At 37.1% G+C, this 25,094-nt stretch overlaps 1 protein-coding gene across 4 annotated transcripts in view; it reads left to right on the forward strand.

Annotated features, from left to right (window-relative positions):
- The window catches only part of DIAPH2 (diaphanous related formin 2), a 296,692-nt gene that overhangs the window by 109,460 nt on the left and 162,138 nt on the right, over positions 1 to 25,094 (forward strand). For 3 of the 4 annotated variants that reach the window (XM_044427231.1, XM_044427232.1, XM_044427230.1), the window contains 3 exons: positions 1,252 to 1,353; positions 7,294 to 7,533; positions 12,911 to 13,040. In XM_044427231.1, coding sequence (XP_044283166.1) covers positions 1,252 to 1,353; positions 7,294 to 7,533; positions 12,911 to 13,040 — 472 coding nt within the window. Of the gene's footprint in view, positions 1 to 1,251; positions 1,354 to 7,293; positions 7,534 to 12,910; positions 13,041 to 16,170; positions 16,345 to 25,094 lie in introns of those variants that run through there. The other variant, XM_044427233.1, reaches the window with a different exon arrangement.

Here is a 25,094-nt window from a genome sequence, read left to right on the forward strand (position 1 = left end):
ATAAATTAATGTTAACCAAAGGATTTGATTCTTTATAAATATGCAGTGTTCAGGCTGTGTTCTAGTGGCTAATCATGAATGATTTCCGTGATATTTCTAAAGACAGTCAATGTTGTTTACCCAACCATGTTCCTCTAAAAAAAGCTCTTACCTAATTGGCTTGTAAACATCTGCTGGAAAAAAGAAAAGAGTATCTTCAGTATTCATCATTAATAAAAATACCTTGTTATCAAGTATCTTAGTATATCTATGATGGTGTTTATTTTTCTAGATAGGCAAATTGACCACATGGAATTCAGTCATTTAACTGTAAACACAAAAAAAGATATGCACAGGGCTGACGATATTATCCTGTGTTCTATATTTTATGGAATCATAGAATTGTAGACTTAGAAGGGGCCAGCAAGCCATCAGGTCCAGCCCTCTGCTCCATGCAGGAATGCTGGGGTGCCTGTTCCTCAATAAATTAATACTTTTATTAGGACCAACCAATCACGAAACAATCAGTAAGCTTTGTAAGACTTCAGGCCGGGTGTTATGTAAAGCCAAAATAGCAAGAGAGTTGCATGTGTGTCTGGGAATATGGTAGAAAAGTCCAGCGTGATCCATGGGATGAGATCAGAAATGTAGAAAATGTCATTTCAGATTAGAATAAGAACTTGTCTTTCATGACTCCTGGCATCCAAGGGATATGATTGGGGTGTGTTGAATGATAGTGACCTAGCTTAACCCAGCAATTGATTTAGAAAGAATGTTCTAAAACATTTTAAGTACTGTTTCTTTTATTTGCTTTTACAATACTCTATACCCACACATACATACAGATCTCTCTGTCTCCCTCTCCATTACCATAGTTACTACTACTTCTTCTTCTTCTTCTTCTTCTTATTATTATTATTATTATTATTATTATTATTACAATGCTGTATTGTGCTGAAGATGTTTTAACAAACATGGAAGTGTTTATTAAGTGTTTTTATGCATAGAAAATAAAAATACATACATATACTAAGACAAACATTTGGATTACTCATGTGATCCAACTTACATACCAATTTGACTAAAGGACATTCTCAGGAAGGGGACTAGTTTTTAACCTGGTTACCACCTGTATACTGTCAGAGAAGCTGCCTTATATAAGCTGGGTGGACAAATTACCTTGTGTATTTCATTATTTGTTGTCTTCTGTATGATTTTTAAAGTATTTGAAAGCAGGAGAGAGATATTCCTAATTTTTGTTCCTCTCACTAGAATTTGGTTAAGTACCTTCCTGAACAGAAGGAGCTCAGTGCCTTAGCAGAGTTGAAGAATGAATATGATGATCTCTGTGAGCCAGAACAATTTGGAGTTGTGGTAAGTTCTGTTATATAAATTAATCCTGCAAATAATAATTTGCATTATTTAAGATACTTAACTGGATCTAGCTTCCACAAGGTGCTAATAGTGCTGATGGCTTTGTTTTCTCAGCAGATCCTTTGCTGAAACAGAAACTTTCCCTGACAAAACCCAGCACAGGTTGCAAGAACAGATTTCAGTCCCAGGGTTAAAAAGGGTAGGGGACAGTGGTGGGGTTCACATGATCAGAGAGAGAAAAGAAGCTGTAGCAACTTCTTGCAAGTCTTGCAAATCTTATCTGTTTCCTGATTCCTTGTTAGCTTTCTTTATTATTAATTATTAATAATATTATTAATATTATTATTAATAATTATTATATTATTGATAATATTAATATTAATATAATCAATACTATTAATATTATTATTAATTATTAATATTGTAGTGACTACCTTTCACAGGCCAGCCTTTTAGTTTATCTTAGTCTGCCCTTTTTCTTTCCACTTTAGAAAGTGGGAGAAAGAAGCCAGTTACAAGATGGTCCGGAGAATGGAAGTTGACTACAGAGGCAGAGTTACTAACAAAATAAAAGTGATAAATGAAATTGCCCTCTGCCATTCAATCAGCAATTAATTTACTAAGCAAAATGTGTTCTTCTTTGCTGTCCCTTTCTCTTCCCCTCCCACTCTCCTTTTTAAAGGAGTGTCTCCTTGAGTGGAGATGGGAAAAGATGCTATCAGTCTTACATTCACCTTGCAGTGATATGACCGTGACAAATGGGTCTCTTCTGCTCACCTGTATCTGTCAGCTCAGGTAGGGACACTGGTGGGTTGTGGTGTGGGGAATACTCCAGCCGAATACTCAGGCTGTCCCACAGGCCTTATTCAAGGTGCTTACACTCCGGACTAGTAGTCAGGTGGACAAGGTGCCTGGGAAGACAATTCTCATCAACCTCTGCACCCCCCTCTCCTTGGCCCTCTGCCCTGCGGTTGCATCAAATACCCCAGTGGGCGCATTACCTTTGCCTGGCTTGTCCTCCGTCCAGTGCTGTATCTCCCTCTAGCTAATACTGCTTGGATTAGGTCAGGTCCCTTCACTTGGCCCTTGCTTATCCTCCAGGCACATGCTCTGTCCCTACCCCTGCCTCTGAACAACCAGCTTGGCCAGAGTGTTAGAAGGATGGCCCTGGTCCGCACACAGTGTCTCAGTGCCACTTTCTCCTGAAGTGTTACCTCTTCTCACATTGTTTCCTGTGGAGCCATCACTGCTTAGGGTACCACTACCCCACTTTTAATTAGTGGACATGGCCCGCACAGAGTCAAGCCTAGTTCGCTCAGATTTCTAGTCAGGTTTTTCTGGGGGAAGTTGCAAGGGCACACATCCATCCATTTGCAAGCAGCAGCTGGGGTGAGGGACTGGTAAGACAGCAAGAACTCTGTTCACTTCCCTTGGATCCTAGCCTGCTTGTATATGGCTGAAGGCTTCCAGGATTAACCAGTTAGACTGTCAAATGATCTGAGTGAAACTGCTCTGCTTTCATTTCAGTTACTTGTGAGAAACTCCTGTTTTCCTGGGTAGAATACTTATATCCACTTATGGTGACATAAGAATTATTCAAATTTCTATTACTTGGAAAACAGTAGCCCTATTTTTCAGTAGAAATCTTGTAAACTATTGAACAGAATCTTTGAATTTGGTGTTTGTCTATTTCAGCAGTTCATTTCTTAGCCATTTAATAGCTCATTGTTTGAACCTGTAGTTCAAACCGAAGCATTGGGTGAAATTGTTGGTTGTTTAAAACTAAAGCATTGGGTGAAATTTTTGGTTGTTTAAAACTACATTTTAAGTATTTGATACTATAGTTATTCAAATGATATTTCACTTCAGTATCATATGAAATGAAATTATTTCTGGGTTCCAGCCATCATTTTGTTCCTAAATATGTACACTGAATTCTATACCAGTTGGTGTTTTTCTGCAAGGAGGGGAAAGTTCTGTATAGCTGCATCCATACTTCAGAAAATGGAATAAATTTAAGTCCGTTATTTTTGCAAGTATAAGAAGTAATGTCACTGGACTGAATAATGATTTACCTGATGTAGATAATTGAGCACAGACTTCAGTGTAAAGTGATTTTGGACTAAATGCTTTGCCTGGGGCGATGCTTTTTATTTTCAGCATCCATCTTGACTCCTTCCCTGCCTTTGTATTGCTATATAATCTGTTTGCTTAGTGCTACATTTCATTCTAATTTCCCTTTTCAGAAAACTCTGAAACTTTCTATCAAAAGCTTTTTTCAGTGTTCTATAGATAGAGTTCTATAGTTTAGGCCCAGTCTTTAAAAATGTATTCATGCTATTGGAACTGCAGAAGTATCCTCCTTTAAATAAGAAACTAATCTTAGCACAACCAATTAGTTTTCTGCCCTCTTTCGGAAGCTGTTCTGCTTTTGATCTAAAAAAAGTCCAACAGCATTTGGGAGCCAACTACAGGTTGCAGACACCTGTAGGCATTATACAACCAGTGGCTTCTTTTAAAAAGAAAAAGCAGAGGACCTGATGTAGAGTGAAGACGGTAGGGATGAGTGAAGGGCAGGTTGACCTTGTCTCTTCTGTGTTTTACATTTCAAACACAGTTCACATAGCTATGGCAGAAAAATTATGCACAGTCTGCTGTGAAGCTTACACGTGTGCACTTTAGTGAGTATATGTGTACTGTGCACATTGCAGCTTCCTGAAGCATGCACATTCATCAAAATCGGTTATATACCCCAAGTACATTAGTATATCTACAATGTACATTTCCTGTGTATCACAGGCAACCCCGTAAGGGGGAGAAATCCAGTCTGTACACAGATTTTCACTACTGGAAGATTTTGCCTCTAAAATTCTGTTTAATCTGATAGTTTATGGTTTATGGTCTCTCCATTAAGGTAGGAAACTAGACATAATTTGGCTAAATGATCTCTTATTTATAATGATCTTGGTATTTCTGTTAAGAAGAACAGGTTAAGAAGTAAGTTAAGGATGATTGAAAGGCTGTCTTCTATTTCAAGTTTTTTTTTTCTTTTTAGAATGTGTATACCTATTTGCATATACAAATGAGGTATGTTAATTATTAATATAAGGTTTTAATTGGATAATCAATATACCCATCAAACCTAATAAAGGTCAGAATTAGATGCTTAAAATTCATTTAGAAAAGTCACAGTTTGTAATTAGGTTCCTTATTATAACAGACTAATTAGCTTAATATTCTTATTTGTGCATGAAAATTGGAGCATCACATTTTCATTTAGATGAAGCATTAAGATGAATTATATATTCAAATGAAGTACAGTTTTTGGAGTCATATCCTAGGATCAAATGAAGTTTTGCATCTAAAAGACATGAAATTTAATGATGGATAACATGGAGAGGTACCATTCTTTACTGCCACAGTTGGCTGCTATAAGTCTCAGAGATGAAAAACTGACCTGTTATTCTTGAAACAAAACTGTTTTTGTTAAACAGTGTTGAGATACATTTAAGCCAGTTACAGGCTTCATGTGATAATGCTTTCAAATCAGCCGTTATATTTCCAAACAGATAAACAAAACAAAGAAAATACCCTTAACTGGATCAGTGCTATTTAGCATTTTATTTAGCAGAAACTGTGCCATCAAGAGTAGTCATCAATACATTATATAATAAAGTGTACCTGTGTATGTGCAACTTTTGATAGGTTTGGTTCTCAAAATCACATAATTTTTGCTATAGTGGCTAAGATGTGAATAGTACATCAATCCATCCCAAGGGAAAAAGCAAAGTTGCATGGATATTATTGATAACTGCAAGTGCAAAGTGTTTCCAGTCTCCTCAATCTGATTGATTTAAAGGCTACGATTGCTGTTTTGAGATTCTTTATTATGAAAAAATATATAGCAAGCAAAACCAATAGGCATAATAGCAGTTCCTGACACATTTTGGTGATTTTCATCAGGAAAATGTGTGGGAATGCGTAGTCCACAGATCCACAATTTAACAATCACACATACTCCACCTCTTGAACAGTGGCTATGAATATATGTTAGCAACAAGCTTTTTAAATGTAGAGAACTCTTGTTTGTCTCAGACAACCTTTGATATTATGTTTTCTCAGCCTGGTTGTGTGCTCTGCTTTATATTCATCCCTTTAAACAGTTCCACTTGACTCACATTTCATATTAACTGAAAAATTAAAGCCCTTAGTTTTCTGACTCTACCATCTGTTTGGGGCACGGGGGAGGTTTGATTATTTTAGATGGTGAGAGGAGTGCAAGACTGTTAGGATACATTATAAGTAACACAAGCATGAATCCATCAGAAACTCCACAGGGAAATGAGGCATTTGTAACAGCTCTCAAAAGCTGTCATTGCCTTCACCATATTTTAATACAGTTTAGGTTCAGCTTGAAATAATGACAGTTGTTTGGTAGCATTTTGATGGAGACTGACCTCATAATACAGATAAAGCTTTGTATATTGTGAAGTTGTGGTTTGTATTGCTGAGCACATTATGCAATGAACCATAAAATCAAAATGTAAAACATCTGAAATGCAGCTGACAACTGTCACCAGTTTCAAGTCAACTGGTTTAAGTGCTTAGATGGCTTAGTTTGGCTATGATGCTATTGTGAAACTTGAAACGTTTAATATTTCTATTTTATGTGGCATTACTGGTTTACTCCAATGACTACTACATTGCTGCCAATCCATAGTGTTTAGCAGTGCAGTCACATATTATAGGATCATATTATATATTTTTGTAAGAAGCTCAGTAATTTAATATTTGAATTTAAAAAAAAAAACTCTAGGAAGAGTACCATATAGGCCTGGTGACTTATTATATTTCAGTTTGTCCATAAGGATGGGAATTTAATCTTTGGTCAGTAATGTCTGCCTTTCTTCCTTTGACTCCCTTCTTAAGTCTATCAATTCTTGAATAAGTATCTGAACTCCTTGCCCTCTTTGCCATGTCAAGCAAAGCCTCCTCTGCATACCCTTATCTGTCATTCCTATACAGCTTATATCCAGAGATGATTTTATCCCGCTGATTCTCTCCATTTTACCAGGTGTCTGTAGTGACCACTCCTGTCCTTGTATTTTGACTCCAAGACTTCTGCCATTTGGATACAGAGATCTACAGAATCCCCCTCTTCAGATGCCTCTGGCATGTGCAACATCTGTTTTGGCATTTAGGCCTCTTTGGCTGGTTATCATGTTTTACCCTATACTAATCCCCCTTTATTTAGGCAATTAGAAACTATTCCATTTTCATCCCCTAGGGATTATTTAATCCACGTTGGATACTTCCCAGTTTCTGTTGGCTTTACCCCCAGGGTTCAGTTTCAAAGCTGCTCTGCCACAGTTTTATGTTATGTTGCCAACATTATGGTTCCATTTTGATTTAAGTACATCCTAGCCCTCTTACAGAGGTCTGGCTTGTTCCAAATTTTTTCCCATTTCAGATTTCTTTCCATAATAAATTAGAATCCCTTATCAGTCCTCTACTGCCTTATCCATGCATTGAGATTCCTCAACTGTGTCTGTCTAGCTGGCCCTGCATGTGGAACAAATAAGATACAAGAAAAAGCCACCTCAGTGTTCCTGGATTTCAACCTTCTACCTAGCAACCTACAGGTGCTTTTCAGGACCTCACAGCTGTCTTTGTCACTGATAATATGGACCATGACCATTGACTTCGCCTCAGCACTATCTAAAAGCTGTGATGTTTTCACCAGACAGGCAATTTCCCGTGCAGTCTACAGCTGTCCATGTGTCTCATGGTCAAATCTCCCTATTTTTATTTTTGTGAATAGCTAATAATAATAGAATGGAATGATAATATTTAGTTAAAATAATAAAAATGCCTTTATGCTGTCTTGCATGAAAAATGCTTTTGTGCATATATCTCTAAGCTGTATCTTTTATCTTGCAGATGAGTTCGGTGAAAATGTTACGGCCTCGCCTTAATGGCATCCTTTTCAAGCTTACATTTGAAGAGCATATAAACAATATCAAACCTGGTATAATGGCAGTGACTATAGCCTGTGAAGAGCTGAAGAAGAGTGAAAGCTTTAGTAGACTGTTGGAACTTGTGCTACTAATTGGAAACTACATGAATTCTGGTTCTCGAAATGCACAGTCATTGGGATTTAATATTAGCTTTCTTTGCAAGGTAAGCCTAAAGTGTATGCAAATTCATTATTATAGTACTAACACAATCTTCTAAGAACATTTCAGACTTGGGCTAATATAGATTTATGATACAATAGTCTCTAGGTCAAGCAGTCAAATATGCTTTGTATTACTGGCAAAAAATGCTTAATATATTTTACACAAACGGTGGTGGAATCAAGATATGAGGGTGGAGACAATAAGCCTCAGAATATTTTTCTGAGTTTGCTTATTTCTCTTGTAAAAGATATGGAAATATGATTAATCATTATATGTTTGTGTTGTATTTTAAATAAAAAAGGGATCAGTTAACCTTACTGGGGACGTAGGAACAGATTAAAACATCATTTGCAAATGCAAGCTTCGAAGAAAGAAAAGTTACCATTTAAATCTTTTGTGTACCCAGTTGTGAATGTCTGTGTTAAGAACAGCGCCTATTTATGAATGAGCAAACTCAGAAATCCTGCCTCATCCTCAGGTGGCAATGGGGGAGAGGAAGTAAGGTGGAAGGAAGGGAAGAATAGGAAGGAAGGAGGGGAAAGGAAGGAGGAGGGGGAAAGCGGTGAGTGATGAGGTTGGAACGAGTTCTGCTGTGGTGGTGAGACTGCAGTAGCTTTTCATGCTCATGAAAAATTGGTTTATACAAGCCAGTATGTTCAGATCACATGAAGTTAGTACTGCCTTCTGTAACTTTGTACTATATTTAGTTTGTAACCATGCCTCCGAAGTGCAAGTGATGCACTGAAGAAAAGAAAAACATTCTCAATCAAAACTAGAGTGGAAATAATAAAGCATTCAGAGAAAGATCAGTCATTGGGAAAACATTAGGCCTTAGTTGTTCAACAGGCAAATTCTCTCTCTCTCTGTCTGTCTTTTCAATGCCTGTAGATACTTTATTACTGTATTATTAGCATTATTAAAATACTGCATTGTGCTTAAGATTTTTTAAATGTATATGGAAGTGTTTCTTAAGTGTTCTATATGTTTTTTGTACTAGTGATCCAACTTACATACAAAGTTGACTTAAAGATGATCTCAGGAACAGAACTCATTCTTAACCTGGGGACCAGGTGTATTCCTGCATATTTAATTCAATTTATATTTTATTTGATTGTTATGCTATTCTCATTCTAAGCTGCCTTGGGGAATGTATAGTTATTTATTTAAAGTTTTAAATATATTTATTTAAAATATTTATATGCTGCATATTCCACCAACCATCAATTCATTACAAAATCTCAAGATGGTTTATACAAAGGAAAGTTAAAATTCCAATATATAGTCTTTAAACAATAATAACTGTCATCTCTCTATATATCACAGTCTGTTTGAGCTATTCTTTTATCCACTTATAGGATGCATGCATAAAGGTCAGTGGATCTTGCTTATGAAGAGACCACTAAGTCTCGGCAGTCATTTGGAGACATGAACTGAAATCAAATCTTACTTTTCCTTCATTTTCTTTCTTTTTTGGAAAGACAGCTATATTAGTTCAGGTTTTGTCTGTGCTTATGTTGACCCAGTTTGCACGATGAGGCAATCCATCATGGCTGATCAGCCATCGCGAGTGATCACACAGAGTGAGAACCCCTGGATTGCTGTCGCCTTGTCCAGGATGGATGGTTTTCAGGGTCCAATCCTAGCATCATGGGTCCTGTGCAGCTTGCATGGATGAGCTACAGAGGCTCTCAGCGAAAGCCTGTAAACAGCCTGACAATAAGCTCTCCTGTTGCAGCTCCTCCTCTAGCTTGGTGCTTCATTTGACAGCAAGCAGCTTTATCTCCTTGTAAGCAGGGGTGGCACAGCTGTGAATGCACGCATGATGAACTTCCCTCTGGGTAAGCACGAGTCCCAATTCACGACCATGATGATTCGGAAAGGGGACTTTATGCTTCCAGTATTTTTGTCTCCATGCCAAAATTCCATCCACAGTGCAGGGAATAGCTGATAAAGTATATTTTCCCCCTTGCATAGCCATTGCATGCATGCATGTGTGTTTGTAGCACAAAAACAACAGAAGGAAAACTCAATTCCCACTCCACTGAATCACCATGGTCCTGAACTGAGGTGAGCACTTGCCCTGAAGCAAGTCCATCTTACATGCATAGTTGTGCTAGGAAAGGAGGTGTGCGGTGCAGACAAGAAGTGTTCTTGTAAGTTTTAAAGGAAATAAATACAGGGCTCATTCACCTCATCTGAAACAATAAAGTAAGCCCTGCTTTCACTCTACAGGTATCATGTCTGTATGTCAGTGCAGGTTCTGTACAAATGAAGAGCTGTGCTGTAGTGACTCCTGGCATACATGGAGGGAGTAACTTGGGAAAAGGCTAGTAGTTTGCTTCTACCATTGCGGGTTATGGGCCGGACAAGTGGTTGAAAGTGGCTTGTTCTCAGGTTAGCTTATCATGATGTGTGAACCAACCTGTTGCTGGTTTTTACTCATCAAATACAATTTTAATAAAGCTAATTAAGAAGTTGCAGCAGAAGCATTCAGTGTTTTTTTAAATAGACACATGAATCTAAATGTCAAATGAAACTAACATTGTGCCATTAATATGTGGCTGTAAAATTAAGATATAAGATTAAGCTACAGACTAGGTGCTCAATAGAAAAGACAGAACATTGGAACAAATAAGTCACACATGGCGAAGTGCCCTTTTCTGTAGGGAGAGAACTGCTATTTATTCTTAGTGGTAGTCTGCAGAAATGCTTAAATGATGATTCTTATGTTTCAAAGTAACTTTAAAAATATAAAGAATAGAAATAAAAAATCTGTTTCTTTCTCCCCATCTGTCCTTTTAAAATTCTTCTTAAATTGTATAAAGAAATGGTTTGAGATGAAAGCCCTAGTTCTGTATGGCCAGCTACTTTATAACAATGACTTGCCACTTGACTTGCAATGGAATCATCCTCTGTGTTACTGCTTGTTCGTGCAGACCTGGCCTTAGAAATCCATTGTTGTGGAACGTTAGGGAAGGCCATTGTTCAGTGGCAATTGTAGAAATTTTCTGGGAAAGCATGTATAATACCTGTCTAGTTTTAACTACAAATCTAATGTCTTTATGTTGATTGCGAATCCTTAGAAAAGTATTATCTTTCCAGATGTTATATTGTAGCATGTGAGATTATTTGAGAAAGCAATGATTTGTAAACAACCCTTGGCAGAAAAGCACAGAAAATTTTGCCTAAATAAAGGAGACCTCTGTTAGTATTCATGTACTGTATCAAGACTGGAAAAGCAGGAGCTGTAGTTTTGATATATGCACTGAAGCATTCATGATTGTTAATTCATTGAACAGTTAATATTTATCCAAATATGATACAGAAAGAAGCAATGTTTGAATGAAGAAAAAACATATTAGCAGTCAAGCTTTCAAAATCTTGCCCTTGGCTTCTAAAATTTTGCATCACTGTACTGATTAGGATGTTGTTCAGCACTTCCACAATTTATGATTTCATAGTTATTAAATCTAACACTTCATGCTTCTTCACATGCATGCAACACATGTTTGTAGAGAGATATAATCTGGAACAGGCCACTAAGTTTGACTTCTTACAGAACATTATCAAACCATCTAATAATGACAAGTATATTTTTGTGCTGATGTAAATGGTCCATTGTGTTTTGGGAACCAGACGTGAGCCGTTGTCTCATACACAGTGTTCTTCGTTGAATGTGCACAACCCTGCCTTTCCTTTTTCACATCCAACCATAGCACATCTTTACATCATTCCTGATATTAATGGTAATCCTGATTAACTCTAAAGTTGAGCTTGTAAGCATGCTAATAAACATTGAAATCTGTACTTTAAAGCTAAGTTTGGTCAGTGCAGTCAGGACAGACCACGATTAGGAAGTCAGGAAACTCGCCTCTCCCCCAGTCTGTGTCACAATTACTGTAAACATCAGTGGAATTGAGTCATACAAGCACTTAGCTTCATATGGGAAGTTTCCTTGTCCAGCTAATATTCCACTGAAGGCATTTGAGCTGCTTACAGTGTTAGATAGAAATGGCTTGGAGAAACAGTTCTCTCTCTCTCTCTCTCTCTCTCTCTCTCTCTCTCTCTCTCTCTCTCTTCCTCCCCTCTCCTCATCCCCAGTTTCCTTTTTCCCAAGGGAGATACATTCAGCAGAATATTATAATCACCTTTCTATATCAACCGAAATGGCTGTATGCTATATTATAAGGCTAGACTGTGACCTAGCTTATATTGCTTACAGAAGAAATGAGATATAAGAATTGTGCCATGGGACCAAACAACCCTAACATAGAATGCCATCTTTTGGGTGCCAGCATGTTCGCAGCAGTCCTCTATCCATTAGAAAGTCACTTGGGGGCATTCGTTCTATCTGCTGAAGTGAGGCAAGCACCACCAGAAAAACTTCAAACATTGAGGATGATTAATGATCATGCTACCATCCTTTATATGTTCTTTGTAGATTTTCTTGTAATGCAAAAACAAAACAGCAAATGTAATTCTCAGTTGCTTAAAATACGTGCCTTGACATAATAAAAGAAAAGCCATTGCCATGCATTCTGCTGCTATTGGCACTAGGGCAGATCCAGACTTAGTCAAGCTTTATTCCCATTGAAATATATAAAATTTAATGTAGTCATTATTGACTTGTCCCATCAAGCCATTTTAATTTATTTTTTATTTTTATTTTTTGCGAAAGGCTAACAATTAACTTCTGTATTATAGAACTGAAAAGGTACAGAAAGGGGAAACCAAAATGCTCAAGGGGCTAAAGCCACACCGCTAAAAGGATAGATTACATCATTTGGGGCTTCTTATTATTTCATTTAAGTAGGCAAGTGGTGAGAAGTACTGATATTGCTTTAACAAATTGTGCACGGAATGGAAAAATTGATAGACGTATGTCTCATCCCTGCCCATCATACCAAAATCCATGATAATTTAAGCAAAGTGAATGGTGGTGGTTCAGACCCCCAAGAGACACAACAGAGCAGCTAATCCTCTGTAAAGCATGTCTTTATCTCATTTACAGTGCAAATCTGTACATGTTTGCTCAGAAGGAAGTTCCATTTAGGTTTCTGGGTCTTACTCCCAGGTAAGTGAGCACAGGATTGGCACTTTAGTGACAAAGAGCCATAGATTAAGGAATTTGTCATCCGAAGACAAAAAGAGACCTAAGAAATGAATGTTCTAAAATGTAAGAAAAATTGGAAAGATGGCAATATCTTAAAACTGCATTTTACGTTTGGTGGTTTTTTAAATTAACTTAAATTTAGAAGCAGTTCCAAGAATATACATTGCAGATTTATTCCTTTGCAGGGGAGGGGAGAGAAGAGAAACAAGAAGAGAAATTGTTAAGAAATAAGACATTTCCCTCCTTTTTTTCTTCACATTTGCAGATTAGAGATACAAAATCATCTGATCAAAAAACAACGCTGTTGCATTTTCTGGCTGAAATTTGCGAAGAGAATTATCGGGACATTTTAAAATTTCCAGATGAACTTGAACATGTGGAGAATGCAAGCAAAGGTATATGGGATATTAAGTCATTCATGTCCCACTGTTATGCATTTTTAGATATAAAAAGCCATTTTTTCTGCCAAAGCATGCATAAGATAGTGCCCTAAGGATATTTGTATCCACTAGGGTGTTGAAGTGGTTTGCAATGTTTTACTTTAATTGTAGCATTATGTAACCCATAAACAATAATTCTCATGGATAATCTTTCCCTCACCCCAACTTCTAGATGTTTATTGAGCTAGAGAAAAGCAAAACAATAATTTGTTTTGCTATGAAGCTAAATGCAGCAATAGCACAGCCCATTAGTGTGAAGTACTTTGAACTTTAGATGAGGCACCTTGTAACATTGATGTCATGATAATATTCAGCTCATTAACTACTTTGTAATCATACTTTATTATCTATACATGCAACCATAGCCTGCACAGTGGTTTTTTTTTTTAAAATGTATCAGGACTACTTAAATCAGAGCTTCTTATTAACAATCGCAGATAGATCTCAGTTTTGTAGAAGTTTTAAACATTTTTAGTGCTCGCTTTCTCTCTCTCATAGTGTGTCTGTGTGTGCAGGATTATGTGCTCTCACTGGTTTGAAGAAGGATGTTCGAGTATTTGAAGAGTAGTTTAAAGATATCAATCCCTTTTGCTATCTTACTAATGAGTATTTGACCCAAATGTATAATTAATAGTAGCCCTTTTCCTGGAATGACTGAAGAGTGGAATTGTGCTGTTTCTCTCCATGTAACAGGTTTGGGCTAGCCTTACCCTCTGATAGACATCAGAAGAGAGTACTACATACAAATTAATGTATAGGTGTTCTTTAGTTGTTCTTTTTCAGACTTATATATGACATTAGGGCAGGAAAAAAAATCTCCTTAATATCAAGTGACAGCTCATTTCCTGGGCAACACTCAACAGATCCTTCTGTGTTGGATTCATACTAGATGTTGAATTTAGGAATCAGAGGGATATGTTAATTATGACCTAAGTTATATTGATTGCAGTAGGAACCAGTGAAGCTTATTATTTTCATATTTAAATCACTGTGTTCATTGATTCAGAGTTGCTCTTGGATCCAGAGTTGCCCTGTGCTCATAGAGGGAGTTTACTGTTCAGGGAAGGGCTGTTTATCAGTTTAAACTAGAAGATTGTGTGAGAAATGTGAAAATAAATCTAAAGATGGAGCTTTGCATGTGCAACAGCAGTTGCAGTCTCTTGTGCAAGTATGAGTGAGGCTGTTAGAATGTATTACGTTGCTGTATGAACTATTTCTGGGTCTGCGGAACAGTACTAGTGGTTATTATGTTCCATTCACTGTTCTTCAATCTGAATAATAATAATTTGGATAATAGCAAAGTCACATAAATGTATATCATGGGGTACATCTGAAAATTTTACTAGAATTCAACAAAAAAAATTGTCCTTTGCCTTTACCAGATGTGATTTCTGTGTTTTAACTTTTTGATTTTTCCTGAAAGTGTTACTGGTTTAACTTTCATAATTTCTTGGTTGGTTTTCTCCTCTGGCTATAACTTGCAGGTAGGGGGGAGGTGCCAATTTGAATTAAAACCAGGAGTGTGTGAGAAGTCAGCTCAAGGGATTAAAATGAAACGGGTTGGTAAAGTTTAATTTAAACCATTGCCTCAATAGGAGGAGAAAAGATTTATTAATGAATCTAAAGTCTTTATTAATCCCAAGATTTTGTGTAAATCTGAAGTGAGTTTTTGCTTCAGTTAAATCTGTTCCTTCCCAGGTTAAAAGCTAGTTAAGTTTTCTATAAACAGCATCAACTGATAAGCAGCATAAATTATTATACACTTCAATAACTAAAGTCAAGGCTTAAAATCCTCTACAATGGGCAATAGGTATTGATCTCATGCATAAACATTTTAATAGGTTTGATCATGTGTTGCCTTCTTTTTTCTTAAAAGTAATGTGGCTGAGACGGGAGAAACAGTTCTCTATTTTTAAATGGCTTCCACAACTATATTTTCAGATTGTAGCTAATCCTTGTATTTCGCTCATCTTTTCATAAATGGAAGGAAAAATCACATGAAGATGCAGTACAACACAACCCCTAGATATTCAGGTTACTCATTTTATTCATTTACAAAATTTCAGCTCACCAATATTTATAATACAATTCTGTAAGGTGGCTTTTGACAGGGATAGCCATAAAACTGTATAAAAACAGCTGTATAAAAGACAGGCATACAGGATGCCATTGCAAAATGGCATGGAACAGATAAAGGCAACATTAAATAAATCAATAAAGTCTTCTTTTTGAAAGGCTTGGAGAAGTAAGGTATGGCCTTGATACTGAAAAGGTAACAGGAACACTGCTGAGATGCCCTGGAGAAAGCATTTTACAAATGAACAATACCATTGAGAAAACGGTCTCTCTGGTGACAAATGAACATCATTTGGCAGAGGCGCCTGCAGTGGAAGACAGAGCATCTAAGGATGACCTAAGTGATCACTTAGGGTTAGGACATAGTTGGTGCTCTTGCTATATTTGGTGGTATATTCATGGTATATTTGGTGCTCTTAATGCAGGATTAATTGTATACGTGATCAGAAAAATGAAAGTTTGGCATGGACATCACAGATAAAGTCCTTTGTATTGTACGTGGTTCTTAGAGGGCTATGAAACCTCAAGTGTTTATATAGTAGCAATCAGAATACAAAAAAGACAGCAAAGAACTTGGTTATAAGATGTCACTTAAGAGCTAAACCAATTAGCATTTGCAGAATGGAAATTAGATTTCAATACAAAAAGGTCAGGAGGATTGGGAGAGCAAAGAATATTTTCCCCAGAATCTGGAATAATTTCCTGTTAGTTGATAGCAAAATCTGTCATCTTATTAAAAACAGAGGTTAGTTGCATACCTTAAAAGCTCATTCAAGAGAAAAGTAAAATCAAATAAAGGATGCATGCTTACTGTCAGCTTTTTCTAGATAATGATCTGAAAGTTTTCAGGAACAATGCAAAGAAGAGAAAGATGTTAACAATTTGCTGTACCGGGTGATGAACTTGTAAGATGTAGTATTTCACTGAAGACCTGTAACAGAACAATAGCAACCCTAATAAGTCATGATGACAGAGCAGTGCGGGACAAGATTTCAATTTTTTTTGACAGAGAACTTCTCCATCCTGACAGAAATATTGTCAAAATGAGACCAGTGAGAAACAAGAAGGAAGGAACAGCATGCTCACGTGAGCCCTGAGGTTTGTAGAAGTAAAACAAGACATGGCAGCTGGAGAAACACCCTGACCCAGCTGATGTATTATTATTATTATTATTATTATTATTATTATTATTATTATTATTAGAACATTTCTATGCCGCCCCTTGCCGAAGCCTCGGGGCGGCTTACAACACAATAAAATACAATACAATACAAAAATAACAATATAAAATTAAAATTAATACTATAAAATAAATAAAAAATATAAACAATATAAAAGAAGTTATAAAAGAAAAGTTATAAAAAAAAGAAGGAAAAGAAAAGAAGTTGCCCTGGCCAGATAATAATTTAGGAATAAGCATGCTCAATGGGTAGACGAAGCTATAAGAAGTTGAGTGTTATTTGGAAAAGGGAAACGCATAAAACTCAAAGGAGGTGATGAAAGTGAATTGCCTTACTTGTGCTTCTACAGCTTATAGTGTATTTGAGCGGGGCAGAGTTAGCCTAGTAGCTGGAAGCCTGGAAAAGAGTATTTTATGGAGTGAATCCAGTGCAATAAATACTAAAATATGCAGGATTAACTTATGGTATTTTTGAGGATAAGGCCATAATCTCCTAGGAACTGCTTTGATGCTCCTGGTTACAGTTTATTCTTGTTTTAGTCACTGTTGTTGTTTTTGGCAGCAGATGGCATTCACCCTGATCTCTTCTGAATTTATTAAGTGAGTTACTCATATTTGCAACAAACCTAGGGGTTGTTTATTGCAGGGAATACACAAATTGTGTTAGAGTTAAACTCAGGCCTATTATTCAATAATGAAGTATGAGGTATGGCTATTACCTTGATGTCCATTAAACAGTCTTGCCAATCCAATGCTTTCTGTATGATTTGGGCTACGGTTTCTACTATTGCAAACCACTGGCCATCTTGAAACTGAAATCTGAAGCATCTGGAGAGCACCCTGTTTGGAAAGGCCGTAATTAATTGCCTTTTGCTATTTTATTTTCATACCTTTTGATGGATTACTTATTGGGCAGCGTATTTTAACTATGTGTTGAAGGTTAGTGAAACATAAAGTTTGAAACCCTGGCATGTGCTTTTGTCTCTTTACATTATTCATGCAAGAGATTTAATCATGATGAAGTGTGTAAGGGCTTTGCCTATAGCTTTAAATGTTTTGATGCTTGTTGCATTTGTTGTCCTTTATTGTATTTATTTGGCAATCTTTCAGACTTTGCAAGGGGCTTGTACTATAAAATATCACTATAACCATGTAAGTATATAAATTTAAGTGTAACCATGTAATTCCTAAATTTAACATTAAATAGAAACATAGAAACAGAGCCTCCCAGGCCATCTAGTCTGACCCCTAGCTCCACTCATGACATGCCTACCATGTGCAAAACTTAAAATAAGCTAGTTAAATACAATGCACAGTAAGCAAACTTCAGCTCACAAAGGAGGCACCACATACATAATAGTGGCTTCCCTTTAGTTTGCTGTTTCCTAGGCTTTGTAAGCTGCATGTATGCCCTAAGCAACTTGTGATCAGGATATGCTAAAACTGCCTTCCATAAGAGAGCCATTCTGGTATATTGGACTGGGACTTAGGAATCTGGTTTCTAGTCCCTGCTCAGCTCTGAATCCCACTGAATGATTTTGAGCCAATCATGGACTCTCAGGCTAACCTACTTTGCGGGGTTGTTTCAAGAAAAAAATGGAGAGAGAGGAAAAACTTGTAAGCCACCCTGCATTCCTTGCAAGAGGAAGGAAAGGTGTGGTATAAATACAATGAGAACAACACAATTTCCCCAGTCTTTCTGGAGGGGATGTTTGTTTGGAGCCCTTACTTCCCTCTGTGAAACACAGAAGAACATAGGTAGAAGACTTCAGTTCATCTAGTATGTTTGCGTACATGTTCTAGTTGCACAAGCTAAAAGGTATAGATAACAACAGAACCAGGCAATACCCTAGCTAACATTTTTGAGTTCCTTTGTGTATACATATCGCTAAAAAACTTCAAGGGTAGCTTTTTTCCCCCTCCCCAATTTAAATGTGGCTGTATTAGAGTACTGGCAGACTTCAAAGGATGCTCTTTATAGGATAATTTAATGCTAATTAAGTTTAACTTTATTTCTCTGAATTGTGGATGATGCATATAAAGAAATCATAAGAAAGAATTAATATGTCAAATTTTGTCATGGGATTTATACTTCTCAGTTTTTGTGATATTGCTGTGAAAATCCCCAAACAGTAAAAATGAAAAGATTGGTGAGATAAGAAGTAAATTACTCATAGAATATTTAAGGTATTAAAGAGACATATTTCCTCCTCCTTTCTTCGCCCAGTCTGATAGTTTTAATTATTAAGAGAAGGCTGGCTGAACTTAAAAGCACTTCTTGTACCAAGATGCTCTTGCAATGCCATTGACTGGGTAGTCAATAAGAGTAGCTAACTGCTTCTTGGCAGCGAAAGGCTGGGTATGCGTTAAAACATATGCTTTGATTAAATGTAATCCTCATCTTTACCCCTTTTATCTTGGACAAAAGCACATAAACACATGCATATGGTTAAATGTAGCTGGTACGTAGATTTTAGCTGTTCACTAATTTCAATACATCTGGGCTGATTGATATTTGTGTGGCAGCAAAATACGAATTAGCCGAGGCTGTGAAAAAGCAAGGCAAATTTTCCTATTTTCTTTAACATGGGCTGACAACAACTTCCTGTCCATTTAGTTAAAATGAAGAAACTGACTAGTGAGTTGGATTCTAACTCACATGTTCTAGAGCCTGCTAGTCAATGAAGCTCACAGGGTGAATGTTGGCCAGTGGTTGACCCTGAGGCTTATCTACCTGGCAGGGAGGAAAAAACGAAGAGGAACGGGGTTATGTATGCTGCCTTTGGCTCCTTGTTGGGGAGGAAGAATATAAATGTCATTAATACTTGGGTGTGGGAATAATTTTATTTTTCTTCTTTTCCTTTATCCTGTTCTGCCTATGGAAAGATTGGATTGAAAATCTTGTTCTCTAACCTGCAGTGTGGTGCTCAGACTCAGGGTGATGTAATGATGGTTTCCTTTTGTGATGTCTCCTTTGCTGTTGTTCTGTGCTGTCAAGTGATCACTGAATGAAGGAATGAATGGAGGCCACCCAGAAGGTCCTGTCTTTCACAGCTTTTGCAAACTCAAGTCTGTGGCTTCCTTCATGTAATTAGTACATCTCATATTTAGTCTTGCTCTTTGTCTTTTGTGTTCAGCTTTCCCTAGCATTATTGTTACCTTTAGCTATAAGTTTGACCTTCTAAAAGGGCTGCTTTTTTCTGGCACCATTTTGTATTCAAGGCCCTCTTTCCTACCTGACCCTCTCCACCATATTTATTTGTGGCCATATCCCTGACCAGTCTTTAGTTCTGGATTGTTCTGTTTACTCAGGCTTTCTGTCCAGATACACCTAGGTTATGTCACCAGGAAAGTTCTCTCTTTGGGAAAAAAGAAAGTTGCATTATATTGAGTCAGTCCTTTTGTTTATCTAGACCAGTATTGGCAGTACTGATTGACATAGCTTTATGTACAATTGTTTCCTAACCCAACTAAGTGACTGAAGTTGGGGACTTAACCTAGGATCTTCTGCATGTAAAGCAGCTCATACCACTGAGTTATGGCTCTCTGCCTTTTTATTTGCTTGCCATTCATCCCCTATCACAGTGGACTTGGTTGAATAGGAATTCTCGCCTGTCCTTCAGAGTTCTTACATCAACCAAAGACTCTAAGCTGCCTTAGTCTTTGTACCCTAGCTGAAGTGGAACCATCTTACACTTTCAATATCAAATCTCCATGTGAAGAAGATCCAAAAGAACCATGACTTCAGGATGAGTATATCCCTGAATTCTAGAAGGTAATGTGCAGAAGAGGGTTCACCCAGCTCTGATTGTACCCAGGATAACACAGCAGTGGAGGGGTCTGAATGATTGTGAGAGCCAGTGTGGTGTAGTGGTTAAGAGCATGGGACTGGGACTCAGAGGATCTGGGTTCTAGTCCCCGCTCAGCCATGGAGCCAACTGGGTGACTTTGGGCCAGTCACAGACTCTCAGCCCAACCTACCTCACAGGGTTGTTGTTGTGGGGATAAGATGGAGGAGGAGAATGATGTAAGCTGCCTTGAGCCCTTTGTAGGAAAAAGGCAGGATATAAATCACAATATAAATAAATAAATAAAATTGTGAGAGTGGTGAAAGGGGCTTAGTCCTAACTCGTTCCTTTGCTTTTTAAGGCAAGAAGGCAACTACAATTCTTTTAAAAATCCTTCTAGAATTAAGGCAAATATAAGAGGACTCTGAGTGCTTTTCATCATGGTATGGAGATGAACGGGTGTGCAGATTTCACTGTCAAGGGGAAATTGACTAGTGAAAGGAAAATCCATTGTGTATCCTTGTTATCAGTTGATAATTGCTTCCCTGGGGGATTTTTCTGGTGAGCACAGCATTAAGTAATGGTTCCTTTTTGTGGTATGGTCCTTACCACAAAAATAGTGAAAACAAAGGGGCTCTTGTTATAACTGCCTGGCACTTTTTTTGTAGCAGACATCTAATAATTGAGATACCCTTGAGAGCATCAACTTAGTTCTCTAATTTACGGTAGTTAACATGTATTATGAGCAGTAGGAAAGCCTAAACTGGGGTCAGACAGTAGTTTGGGCTGATTAATTTTATTTAGGATCGCATGGATCAAGCATCACTTTAGCATATAGTTTTGTCCACTACCTGGTCAATATTATTCATAAACTGGCCACAATTGATCTTGTTCAGGTTGCTGTGGTTGTGTAAATACACAACATGAACTAGCAGGAAGACACCTTCTGATTTCTTACGTTTCCCTTTTTGCTGCAATGCTTATTCTGGGTCACCCGAATTCTGTGTGTGCCTTACTTTGAGTATTTTAATATCACCTTTAAAAATAAATGTGGTATCATTGTTAAAATTGTGTTTATTGAATTTGAGTGCTGTGCTTTTCCTGTGTTCTTATGAGTTGCAAAAGGCAAGAAGAAACAGCACTCTGACATTTGAGAAGGGGAAAAAAAAGAACCCAAACAAATTCTGAAGTGTTAATTAAAGTGTTCTGGAAAATTATTACTTTCCTTAGTTTTACACTGACAGATTTAATCCAGATTCATTTTAGCAGATGTTCTGATAAGAATGTATAAGGCTTTCTGAATTTCTCCTAATTCAGTGAACAAATACATTCTTAAGCATTATGAAAATGAAAAGCAAGGCAATTAAAAAAAACTTTCATGGATGTTTCATTAGTACCTTTATGAGCATGAGCTACTGAAGAAAAACATTCTCTTTTCCAGGGAGTTATGCACTCAACTTTATAAGAGAGATTTTATAGGAGTTACCAGGTTCTTTTACCTTTTAAATTGCTATATATTAAGGTATTAATAGTAAAATGTTTAATATGTAGATATTGAAAAGTTCTCAATGGTCTGACTTAAAAAAAAATAGTAAAACTCACGTGCTAAGACTTGTTCGCAGCTCAGTTTTATTTTGGCAGGTTCTTTATTTTGTAGATATTCAATATTGTTTGCATAGTGAATTCACCTTCCTCCATAGAATGCATGCCTGTTTACACTGACTGTCAAGTAGGAATCCATCCAGGTGAAAGGAAAGTCTGATGCTGTACAACACATACAATTGGAATATGGAATGTGAGGGATATGAATCAAGGGAAGCTGGAAACCATAAAGCAAGAAATAGTATGTTATATATTGCCCTACTTGCTGTGAACAAACCGAAGTGGACTGGATTAGGACAATTTCAGTCACAGAAACACAAAATGATTTACTCTGCAAGTGACAAATTTAAACAAAGTGGCTCTAATTCTGATATAACATGTAACAGAGGCAGTACATCTCAGAGAACCTATCAGTATATCCGTCATTCAAGTCAACTTTGCAACAACAGATGCTGAAGAAGAAATTGAAAACTTTTATGGAGGCAACTGAGAGGAAATTGATAATGTACCAAAACTAGACAAAACAGGAGAATCATAGGATTCTGGAATGCAAAAGCAGGAAACAAAACAATATCCAGTGCTGTGGGAGTATTTGACCTAGGGATAACCTCATAGAATTCTGTGAAGCCAACTAGCTGTTTATCATAAATACATATTTCAGGCAACCAATCAAATGAGTGTTTGGTTGCTGTTTTATATGGTTAATTGTGTATTTATTTATTTATTGTTGTGAGCCTCCCTGAGGCTTCAGCGAATGGGGCAGCATACAAGTTTGCTAAATAAAATAAAATAAAAATAATGAGTGTACATGTGAACATCAGCAGAAAATCAGTACAGAAGTGATATAGGCTATGTAATTGGTCGTGGCAAATAAAGAAGTTGTATTTTCACTGCCAAAACAAGACCAAGAGCAGATACTGGTAAGATAATATTCTTTATATTATCTTCGGCGAATGGGGCAGCATAAAAATGTTTTAATAAATAAAAAATAAATATATAAAAGAGCACAGTTTAAAAAGATGACTAACAGAAACATAGTGTGAAAATGCAATTTAAATAACATTCCTGAGGAGTTTAAAATCCAGATAAAGAGCACATGTTCATTGCTGAACTCAATTGACCATGACCAGAAGAACTGTAGACTGTAAACAGCCATTCTTTAGGAAGAATTGCCAAAAGACAATTCCTGCAGCCAAGATATTTGAAGAGGACTGAGACGTGAAAGGGTAGCAGTGAAGGAACTAGGAAAGATCGTGTGGTGTTGAGGGTGTTTCACTGACGACCATGCCCAGGATCATCTGCATATTAGATAGATGGATGGATAGAACTTTATTACGGTGAAAGGCCAATTAATTCAAATAAATAATTTTTTTAAAAAAGGAAATACATTAAAGATTATCTGTCATAAAACCCCAGTCACATTACTAAATACTTTGACACAATATATTGCTACCATATACAATCTGCACACTGTATTCTGGATTAATTGGCTGGATTGTGATACAAGTTGAGAAGAAGGAAATTGGTACTTTTGAAACATCGTGCTGGAGAAGAGTGTCGCAGATCAAATCAAGCCAAAGCTCTCCCCTAGAAGCAAAAATGGAAAACAGAAGGTGTTACACTTTGGGTACAGTATAAGAAAGCAAGTGTAATACAATCATACTACACAAAGTTGAAATCAGCATCAGAAGGGGAGGACTAACTTTAACTACAAAGGAAGACACAATCTTGAGTTTACAAGAGCCGAGCGTGGTTGTCAAGGGCAGAACATTTTTGAAGGGCATTTATAGGATTGCCATGAATCAGAGATGACTTGACAGGTCATAACAACAACAAAAAAGCTAGATTTGACCTCCCTCGCTCACTGAATTTTTTAAAGAGCTATTTCTCTGTTTGGATGCATGTATAGATATCCGTATGGCATTTCTAAACCGTGTATAACTATCTTAAAATACAACATAAAAATTATGGATGTTACCAACAAAATCCATTGGCTAAGTCCCTGCAGAAGGACTCGGGGTATCTTGTGGAATGTATTCAGGGATTCCTGAAGATTTAAATTTGGACATTTCATAGAGTGGTGCTAGAAGCTTTTTTTTTGCTATGATCCTGAAGTTGGCAGGGCTCATACGGTACATCATGCATATGTGTGGCGTAGTGGTGAAGAGCACGGAACTGGGATTCAGACGATCTGGGTCTGAATCCCCACTCAGCCATGGAGCCAACTGGGTGACTCTGGGCCTGTCACAGACTCTCAGCCCAACCTACCTCACAGGGTTGTTCTTGCGGGGATGAGATGGAGGAGGAAATTGATGTAGCTGCCTTGAGCCCTTTGTAGGAAAAAGACAGGATATAAATCAATCAATCAATCAATATTCATGTGACTAGTGACTGCATCTATATTACTGACCTTTTAATTTTTATCATCTTTTATATGCATTTAAAACACATGTGGCAGAAGTAAATTTTTGGAGATTAAAAAAGCACCTGCCATCTGGTAAGCAGAAGTTGATTTAAAGAAAAAAAAATATCCATAGAGATGGGTACATTTGGAACAGTTAGCTTTAAGAAGCAAATGAAGCTACGCATCTTGCCAGTTTTGACTCTTCCAAAAAAAGTGGGTTTTTCTTTCTGCCCATCCTCACATTTGTTTTGTTTTGCTCTTTCTAAGTTTCCTGTTCAAAAACTGATTGGAAAGGTTGCTGTTAAAATGGGATTCTATTTAAGTTGCGCTCATTTTTCTAGTGTGCCACATGCTGAACAAACAGAAGACCACACAGCAATATGGATTTCACATAAACACTTGCTGTGTTTCATTTTAATTTCCTAGCAACATGGCAGCTCCAAATATAAATCATATGAGACCTAAAACATGTTTTAATAAATGATGAATCCTATGCATTCAGTTTTTTGATTTCGGTTCATAGTGCTGGTGTAAATGTGCCAGTGGCTGACCTGTGCTGTCATTGGTCTCTCTCTCACCCTCCCTTTTTTAGGGTTGAAATCTTTAGTACTTTCCATTTCTTGGTTGCCGTGCCCCACAGTTATTTGTACTATTTTGTTAGTCCCCTTTAATGTCGCCATTTAGATCTTTTCAGGTTAAAATAACAACCCGCAAATATTAGGAAACGAGGCTACAATTTCTTCAGTGTATCTAATGCCATCAAGTACCCATTCTTTTGTATGCATGTGTCTTTGGGGACAGTGGGGAAGCCATCTGTTTGGTGATGCTTAGGGAAAAAATATTGAAAAAAAAATAACGGTGAACTATCTTTTCATCTGGGTACACTGAGAAGTTGGTTAGAAGATGACAAGTGATAAGCTTTTCAGTTTAAATATTAGACTATTAGCCATCTTTGAAAC

Source organism: Varanus komodoensis, unplaced genomic scaffold (assembly GCF_004798865.1).
Source record: "Varanus komodoensis strain SLA01 unplaced genomic scaffold, ASM479886v1 scaffold18_3, whole genome shotgun sequence".
NCBI lineage: Eukaryota > Metazoa > Chordata > Lepidosauria > Squamata > Varanidae > Varanus > Varanus komodoensis.